Source organism: Pyxicephalus adspersus, chromosome 4, assembly GCF_032062135.1.
Source record: "Pyxicephalus adspersus chromosome 4, UCB_Pads_2.0, whole genome shotgun sequence".
NCBI classification, from domain to species: domain Eukaryota; kingdom Metazoa; phylum Chordata; class Amphibia; order Anura; family Pyxicephalidae; genus Pyxicephalus; species Pyxicephalus adspersus.
The window spans coordinates 20,755,949-20,766,338 of NC_092861.1; the positions used below are offsets into that span (position 1 = coordinate 20,755,949).

Sequence of the window (10,390 nt, forward strand, 5' to 3'; positions counted from 1 at the left end):
TGACCATAGTTTGCTTCCTCTTTACATGATCACTCCTTCCAAGTTTCTTTTAACAGTAACTCTTCTCCCACTCTTCTATTTGTTGAAGTTTCCCATGGGTCAATCCTTGGACTGCTTCTCTTATCTCTGTACAGCTCCTCACTTGGAAAGCTTTTATCCCCATTTGGCTTAGGCCGCATACACACGTGCAATAATAGTCATTGGAAAGGATCTTTCACGATTCTGTCCTATGGCTAGCACTGCACGATGCATGAACCAGTGCTGTACATACAGCACGGTTCTGCTCTATGGAGAGGGGAGGGGGAGAATGATGGAGCAGCACCCTGCTGCACGCTCTCCCCCTTCTCTTGCATTAGGATTGTTAGTTGTCCATCGTCCATGAATCTGCCAGGACGGTCGTTCGGGCGATGGATGACCGGCGCTACACACACGCCAGATTCTCGCCCAAACCACCTTGGTTCACACTTTTTTTGTTTTAAACCCCTATACAAATATTTCTCTTTTCAACATCACAATTGACCAAATCAAGGTGGGTGATATATTGCTTATAATCCAATGGTACAATTGCCAGGTAATTAAAAGTGGTCCAAACTGAAAGAAAAATGGCATGTCTGTGGCTAACCTTAGGCTACAAAAGCATGGGAGATGATTGCTGCCTACTCTGGTTGGTCCAGTAAGGATATAATAATAAGTCTATAGACATCTTCCTTAAAGCCTTTTCAGAATTGTAGTTGATTTCAGGCTTATTCGCTTCCAATCGCACCCATTTACCAAATTTGCACACGGCTGCAGTGGATTATGGCATAGTTTTGGTAAAGGACATGTTGCTTCTGGTTGCATGGTTGCTTTTCCTCCTCCAGAGAAATAATCACACCACAACAGTAAGGGTAACACATAAAGTGTGGTTTTCCATGCACCTGGGAGTATCCAACTGCATTTCTACTGCAAATCTAAAAAGGCACCTTACTCTCCAGTCATTCCCTGGTAAGCCAGTCATGGGGAAAATGCCGTTTGTTGGAATTGGATTTCAGTAATTCACTTTTTCTTCAGCATGACTACACAAATACTCAGCCTATGTCCATGGGAAGCCCATATATTGACTATAACCCCATAAACAATGCAATATTTTCTTGAGCACATTCGCCTGTTGAATCAATTTTCCATGAATATTGAAAAATCAGGCAAAGGATCATGGGTGCATTTGTAAGAGCAGCATCAAATCTTTTACTGATGGAAGTGCTAATAGAATGAACTAATGAATTTTACATGTTATCAGGGCCATTCTTTTTTAGACTGAGCTTTAAATGATTGCAATCTATTGAACAGACATGTTGTCCAGTGTATGATTGCATGCCAACACAAGGAAAAAAGAGACGGCTTTTGTTGACTTCCACATCATGTCGGTGGGTTGTGCACACTAGATGTAAATGTCTGTATTTTCCAAGGCAGGTAATATGTTTGGACAGAAGAAAATCTATTTCATTTACTGGAATCTATTCACACCAATGTGCTGTGTTGCACTGCAATAGGGAAAAAGTCATTCATGTTTGCATTGACCTACAAATTGCCATTTAGTTATTTAGCCTTTTAAAGCAGTTTGTCCAAAACAAACATAAGGATACTACAGTGCAATACGCATGTAATTTCATGGATTCTAAAGAGCACTTTCACAAGGACTGCTGATGACCAACTTTTCCATTGGTTTATTGTTTGGCACCACCATTTGTTCAAGTAGACACATCATTAAAAGTCCACAATTTCAAAAAACAATAGCATACAAATGAGCATTAAAATTATGCATAACTAAACCAATTTTTTTTACAATTTTTGATAAAATAAAAAAGGATAAGGATTACCCCCAGCCCCTATCTTAAGTTTTTTATTGATGTGTGTTTGCTGAAAATATTCACTTTCTTTATTTGTTCTAGTTGCTATTGTCATCGGGACAAAAAGTGATAGAAAATCCAACATTTTGAGTTGTCACTAGAACAAGAATTGAAGGGAAATTGAACATTAGTTTCAATTTAACTTCAAGAGATTTTCTTTTTCTTCCTGTAACATCTACCGGACAAGGAAAGAAAACCTTCCCAATAGGAAACAGAAGCAAAAGTAAAAACTACCAGGGATTCAACTCCACCCTACGAAAAAGGTTTTGACTTTAGTATACTTTTTAGGTACTTTTGGGTATTTTTGACCAAAGCCAATTTAAAAATATGAGCTTTCCTTTTAGGACCTAAATATGGACAGTCATATAGCAGTTTGATATAAATCTCTGTATATATGTGCAATTTTCATCTAAACCCTCACATGGGTGCCATTTATCTGCATTGTTTGTTAAAAAAAAAAGCTTAAAAATAAATATTGTTTGTATATTTTGTATCATAAAAGATTTTGTATTTTGTTCTCCCCATGTTCAATCGCAGACCACTTTTGCTAAGTCCAAATAAGCTTTATTAATCTTAGATATGATACATGTATTTATATATTTAATATAAGTTAACACTTTTGTGGTACTAGGAATTAGTTTTTAATAAATGTGTCACAGGCTTTTTATTCACAAGTCATCAGCAATTTCTTCTCAACAGCTGACAGCTTCTAATACAGTAATTAATTTGATTTTAACTCTTTAACAGAGCAATAGTTGTTCTTTTCATTTTGTAAGTCTATGTTACCTGAACATAGCATAATTTATCATTTTTAAATGCACACTTTAAACGCACATTTGCTTAGTAATGGGATGGATTTACTAAAGAAATAGAAGCTTTTCATTTATTAGCTTGTATAATATTCACCTTGCGTGAGAATTTTCACTTGATTGACAGAATTTCACAGTGATTGATTTGAAACTTTCCAGACTTCAGTCTTCCAATCATGTGCTAGGAAAACACTTTTGTTTGCATTTCCTTGCATGTGATTGTGTGTTTTCTGCATGGTGAATTATCACTACATTCACTAACTAAGTAAACTTTCATTGAACAGTGTAAATGAAAACTATTGCATTGGTGTAACACTTCCAGGTATATATTACCTCTGATGGAGGTACAGTGATACCTCGGCTAACGAGTGACCCTGCTAATGATTTTTTCATGCTGCGTTTCAGCCTCGGTTAACGAAGATGGACTCAGCTAACGAATGAATTTGTGGGTGTGCGATAGCAAACTTCAGCCGTGGTGAGCTGTATTGAGTTGTGTTTTAGTTTTGTTTCAGCTAACAAAGATTTCAGCCGAGGTATCACTGTACTCCCCATAATAATGGGGCTGATTTACTAAAGGAATTCAGGCTGTTCACTTACCTTGGTGTATTATCAATCTGCAAGGGATAATCCACTTAGTTTAGTTAATGTGGTTCAGTTTAGAAAACAGTATCCAATCTTGTGCAAGGAAATGCAAAAAGCACGATTTCTCCTTGCAATGATTGGATGATTGATAGTCAAAGTCACCTGGGTAGAGATCTTAGACTGCTTAGAAACCATGAAGGGTACACATTTTTTTAAATATTCTTTTGCTTTATATTGTGAGATTCCTCCTGATCAGACAATAATGTTGTATCTTTGTTGTAAGTCACAAAGGTTGTGTTAGACATTTGTGAAAAAAAAAACAAGGGCTGCAGGATATATATATTGTTATTACTGAGCTAGAGTATCAGTCTAAGAAGCAAATGCTGAATGTGAACAATGGCTAAACAAAAATGTTTCTGTTCTTATTATGTATACATTGTCAAAGGAGTGCCTGGTCATTGTGAGAGACAACAAATACCTGGAAATGTAGGCTTCATACAAATGCTAATTGATTGTCACCTGAGATGAACAGTTATGCTCCTCTCAGATGAAAACCTTATGAGTGTACAGTGGTGCCTAATGGCGTTCACCAATCCACCCTGGTTGATTGATGAATACCTGCTATCCTAAGGAGGGACTTACACTGACACGTTAATTATCCACATATGGTGAAAACATGCATCTTATGCTAAGTTCAGTTCAAACGCCATTTAGATACATTGGTATTCATTTCTACATAATTGTATTGGATGTGTTTACATATGCTAAACAAATCTTTCACAGACTACACAAAACTGCTGCACTTTAAATGTGCATTATGATACAACAGAAAATTTTGCAAATTGTGCAAAAGTTGGGAATCTTGTAGAAGCTCTCTCCAATGAGGTGATAGGGGTCAAACAATTTTGAACAAATGATAAAAAATGCAGCAGCTCCTAGGAAAAATGTTCAAATTATACAAAATATAAGGTGGGGCTAAACAGCAGAGGCAGATAAAAGACAGAAGCAGCCTTAGACACTTCCAAGTAGTTGGGAAACTAAACCATTTAAAATTCTAACACTGAAATTTGGATTTGACTGGGAACTTTATAAAATATGGTCCAAATCTAATGCTATCGAAATTTCAGGATCTGATCTACTCCCTAGTACAGGTTTGCAACCACCACCAGGGAATTGATGTTCTGCTCTCCATACAATAAAGATTGACCATTGTTAGTAACTCCCATTTACATCAGACTTAGGGATGCACCTTTATAAATGGATTTATGGACAGACGTCAAGCTTCTACAGGCATAAACAATCCTGTACGTAGATGCTTGATTGTGTATGTTTTTCAAACAGTAAATAGCCAGCATATACCTACCCTATGATTATTGACTGTAAAGAGAAATAGGATAAAAAAAATATGATAGCGCTAAAGGCCAACTAAAATATTAGTTCTGGATGAGCACCTTTGATGAAACATCAGCAGCTTCCTCTGTCAGTTGTGGAATTTACTAATGAGATGTCATCCCTGTAGTGTGTGTACCCCTAGCACTTTCAAGGTCTAATAAAAAGCATTTTGCAGACAGCCTCCCAATTATTGTTTATTTTGCACATTAGAGAATCCATCAGGGAGACCAGAACTGTCAACTGGGTTTATAATGGCCATGAGAGTTGCATAGTCCTTGGGACTGTTGTTGGGTTACTAACCGTTGGATCCCCAGGAGATATAACAGAACACCAGCCACTGTCACAATGAATTATTACATTTCTATGGAAAGTTTATATATATAGCCAATATTATTTTCTCTAGTTTTGTTTAAAGCATTGAAGGATCAATATTGCTTTTGTTCTCAATAGAGAAATTCACTTATCTATTGGACCATTGTTCTTATGAAAGAATATAAAGGTAAATCCAAAGTTTACAGAACAAACTTTTTCAAAACTTTCTATGGCTCCTAATGCAATGTCCCCAAATCTAAGATAATATTCTATTTCTGAAGCTGGGAGGCTTATCTAACTTATCCTCTAACCGAACACTAAATCAATAAAATTCAACGGGATCAATGCTAAATTTGTATCCATGGCACCATGGCACCCCAATAATTGACCCATATAGCAGAGAAAAATTCTTCTCATGATTCACAGAAGTCCATTTTTGTATTCCACATTGAAACCCTCCCAGGTATGACATGGGAGGTCAGATAAGCAACCAAAAAAACAACCAAGCTCTTTAGTCCTTGAATTTCTGATATTGGCTAGAAGAGCCACCAACATTGTCTCAAAGAACTGTTTCTGAAACCATTTTTGGGTTGTTGTTGTGGATATTGTTGATGCATTTTATTGCCTTCTTCCCAAGCAGTACAGATTTATGTGTACCAAGTCACTGATTTAAGGCACTGAAAGTAAAGAAAGCTCTTGATACTGACACGTTTGGAGAGCATGTGACTCACTTATGGTGTTTGTCCTTCCTGATTGGCCTAGGACAGTCACATGGGTATGGAGCTAATTTTCAGCTCTGAATAAGTTCTAATTATATTGAGTCAAAACATCTATATCATTACATAATATTTTATCATTTACAGCAATGAAGAGCAACTTTATGTACAAGGAGTGTGCACATTAACAAAGAATCTTCAACATGTAAAATCATTATGCCTATTTAGTGATAGAATAAGGGAATTGTGCCTTCAGCACCTTATGAAAATGTAACTATATTTAGCTTATTGTGGGCCAATGCCTAGGGCGGAATGGTTAAGAGGAGGAACACCAAGCTCCTTTTTGGCCAGTTTAGACTTTGGTGGCATATTACATATAGCAAGAGAACGTTAGCGTAAAGGAATTTAGAAATTCTTAAAAGGAGTCAGATATGACACGGGAGTCAGAACTTGTATAAGAGGGTTTATTCACCCAGGTGTACATAGAGCAGCAGGAAATCTATATAGTCACATAGTGGCATTCACAGAGACAGGCCACCGTGGTTCCGGGATCCAACTGCATTGTTCTCAATAGCAGAGCTGTTTCTTTGACTAATAGTGAGTCATAACCTCCAACAAGCATCTAGCAGGGAATCAGAACTCATGGTTTACACATACGTGTTCCAAGTCATTGAGTAAGTAGTGAAGGATACATATGACATCCTTTAAGCGTGTCCTTTGAAACACAAGTCAGCATTGGCAGTTACCCAATGTCCAATGGCTGGTTTACATGTGCTTCAAGGTGAGCCCTGTTTATTGGATTGTGCAGTGTACTTATGCATACTACAGCAGGTAGGTAAATGCTTGTTGTTTGACAGGTATGCAAAGAATGTGGATCATGCCACAACCAACATATGTTGCAGATATTCTTTTTTTGCATTAAAAGGGTTACTATTGGAAAAACTGACAAATTCTTTATGCTCTTAATTTTAGGCAGGGCTTGGTCATAGAGTAACAGGTTTTTACCTGCACCAAATAATGCAAATAAAGGGTTTATGCAACATGCACTGGTTGTGCTGTCATAAGATTCTTTGCATATTTTATAATATTCTGGTCCTGAACTTTTCTTCATATCTGTGATCACAGACAAGTTCTCACAAGAATTGACAGGTTATAGTTTGCTAATTTTAGCTCAAATCATACATTTAGGAGTATTTTCTGCTTTATAGAGTGGCTTGTGCTGGAGAATCTTCCTACCACCTGCTGAACTACATCAGAGGAGCACTAAAATTAATGGAGATTACATTCCATCTGTCATACAGTGTCAGGAGAGCAGTTTCCTTCCACAAAGCCTACATGCAGTATTTCTGAAAACCAATTACCTCCTTCCCCCACCCCAATAGAATTTGAGACAGGAGAGGAATGATCCTCATTTTAAAGCTGAAAATGTTGAAATGATAGAATGTTTCAGGGAAGAGATACACTGATATTCTCCTTTAAAGGTTTCTATAACAGACAACTGTTTCAATTTTAAACTGGAGTGGGCACAGTTTGGAGCAGCCCTTTTAACAATGGAGAACCATTGAAATACCTTTGAGGTATTTAGGGAAACCCTGATATAGTTATAATAGATCACAGTACATTATTGTGGTGGTCAATGGGAAGAATGCCATACTTACTGATGGCCAAAAAGATCATTGGTGACAGTTAAACTGACCTGAGAAAAACAAATTGTTCATTCCTCAAGGAACCCCTAGCAAACTCTGGGGAACCTTAGGGTTCCATGCAACGTCAGGTTAAGAAACACTTTTCTAGAGCAGTGGTCGCCAACCTTTTCAGACCCACGGACCAATAAACTTACTGGCTCTGGACCAGACATGCACAGAGAGCCAGATGTCACTCAAAGGGGAACAAACTTCCCCCGTAGTGACGTCATGATGCCAGAACCTGCCCACTCTCCCATCACAGGTCTGGGCCTGTGTCCAGAGACACAACCTGCCCACCGCTTTGAGCCTGCAATCAGTACGGGGGACATGGTCCGCGGCTCTGGCTGGTGTGCCCCCACAGCGGTGTCCTTCTCCTAACCCTGCTCGGAGGTGCACCAGCCAGAACCACGGACCACCAAAATGTTCTCGCAGACCACCAGTTTGCGATCGTTGTTCTAGAGCAGTCTTTCAGTCCAGAGAACCCTTAAAATATTTTTTTAGGACTGCTAATATTAATAAATCAGAGGTTCAAAGGGGCAATTCCCCACTTACATTGGTGGTCAGAACACTACCAATACAGGCAGCTAAAATTATCATTGGTGTGATGCAGCAGGCTCTACCAAGTGGCAATGGACCTGCAGCTATGCACACACCATTAGATGGGAGGTCAATTGGTCACTGTTTAGGGAACCTCCGACAACACCTTGGGGAACCCTAGTTGAGAAAAGCTTATCTACAGTCTATTGAGAAGCCACAGACACTGCCTAACTAAGTCTAACTGGGGGCATCAGCAATGGTGCAAGTTATTTAACCAAATCATTATTTTAGTTGCAGGATAAGCTTGCCTTACTCTAAATGCAGGATTGTGACCATTGGTATTTAGGTATTCTCCAGCTGTCACTGCTGCCTGAGGGCTGTCAACTGTGCCAACACATCTACACCCCAATAATCAATTAATAATAATTAATTAATTAACACAGTTAAGGTTTCCATAAACTCCAGGTTTCCATAAACTCATTATTCAGATTAAAACACCCGGTACCATTCATTTTCAATGACCAGATCATCTTCATGAAAGGTCTGATCAGGATTAACTCAAACCTTTCAGCTACTGTAAGGTTAAAGGGGTTAAATCTTCTTGTGCTAACACAGATACAAGCACTGTGAGGCTAGTTATTTTACAGTGGAACCACAAGTACCAGCCTGGACCAGGAGGTAATGACACAATATGCCTCCCCCATAGTATAACAGATCAGCTGCCATGTCCCACCTGTAAGCACAACTCCTCTTTTTACAGTCTTTACTGAAAACTCTCCATAATTCTGACATGTGTCAAACTGATTAACCATTAATTACAATCAGGAGTTAGCCAGCAAGGATCAAACACCTGATAAATGCTCCCAGCACTCACCACTTACATTGCATTATTCATTTACAATAAAATCCACCTTTCTGGCCAGTTGAATTAAATAAAATGCAATTGCCTATTGTCAACCTGGATTATTAGAAAACACATCCTGAATGGTCCCTGGCTTGCTAGCAATCAGTAAAGTCTGCATGTCTGCCCACCCTATGCACAGCTCCTGGGGAAGGCTCTTATATGTGTATCTGAGCCTGCTGGAGATCAGAATGCTTTACATTAATACATTGTACTCTTTGGATCGCTAGGACCTGGTATTTGGAGATCAGAAGCTGCTGTTTGGAATCAATATAAAGCTGGCAAGCATCATGGCACCGGTATTGCAGCCCTTGGAGAAGTCAGCAGGTAAAGTGCTCCAATTAATAATTGGAATGATTCAGTAAATGGCTTATACACACCAGCACCCTGTCTGGAGCACATGGAATGACGTGGGGTCTATAGCTGGAGGAGGACCAACCTGCTGGAGCTTCATCCACATACAGTGTAGATCAAGAAGACATTGAGTATGCTGGCACTACAGAACCTCACCTGGGGATTAGAGGTGCCCAATGCCACCAGTGACTCGTCTCACCCCCTGGGGGTCAACACTAACTTATTGTCCAAGGTCTTCATCACTGTCCTATACATCCTCATCTTTCTGGTGGGCACCATAGGCAATGTGCTGACCATCCAGCTGGTGCTGAAGAAGCAAAGCTTGCACAGCTTGCAGGGCACAGTGCACTACCACCTGGTAAGCCTGGCATTGTCTGATATCCTCATCCTGGTAATCAGCATCCCCATAGAGCTGTACAACTTCATCTGGTTCCACTACCCCTGGGTGTTTGGAGATGCGGTGTGCAGAGGGTATTATTTCCTGCGTGATATCTGCTCCTATGCCACCGTGTTAAATATTGCCAGCCTGAGTTGCGAGAGATACCTGGCCATCTGCCACCCCATGAGGGCTAAGAGGGTCATGTCCAAAATGAGGACCAAGAAGATCCTGGCTGCCATATGGTTCTCATCTTTAGTGTTTGCCCTGCCCATGGCTTTTATAATGGGGGTCAAGTATGAGAATGTTCGCCCAGATGGAGAATTGGACCCCTCATCACTGATCTGCACTAGCTTGGTGTCTACAGCTACTCTGAAGATCTTCATACAGGTAACATTGTCTAGTGAATGCTCATCAACAGGTGCGCTATTATCTCAAGGAGTCTGCTGCTCCTCATTCCTCTCATCACTCCTGTATAGTTCGATGGTTATTCTTTATTTATGTCTCACTCAGTATTCCCTCCTTATCCCTCATTCTTTCTTCTCATCTCTCTACCATTTATCTGTCTATTTATCCTTCTTTCTCTCATTCTTCTATTTCTTTTTTTTATCTTTCCAGCTCTCCAGCCTTTCTTCTCTTTTATACTTCAGAATTTATACTTCTTTTTATTTTTTTATATCTATATTATTTTATAGCTCTATATATCATTTTTTTTTCTACCTTTCTCTTTTTATTTATCCATCTATCTCCCAGTCTCTCCAACCTTCTATCCCTTTATTCTTCTTTCTTTCATTTTCTATCTATCTATCTATCTATCTATCTATCTATCTATCTATCTAT

At 39.1% G+C, this 10,390-nt stretch overlaps 1 protein-coding gene across 1 annotated transcript in view; it reads left to right on the plus strand.

The window, feature by feature from the left end:
• Nucleotides 1–8,982: 8,982 nt before the first annotated feature.
• The window catches only part of NTSR2 (neurotensin receptor 2), a 24,592-nt gene continuing 23,184 nt past the window's right edge, over nt 8,983–10,390 (plus strand). The window contains exon 1 of the mRNA XM_072407521.1: nt 8,983–9,940. Coding sequence (XP_072263622.1) covers nt 9,308–9,940 — 633 coding nt within the window. The 5' untranslated portion in view covers nt 8,983–9,307. The remainder of the gene's footprint in view (nt 9,941–10,390) is intronic.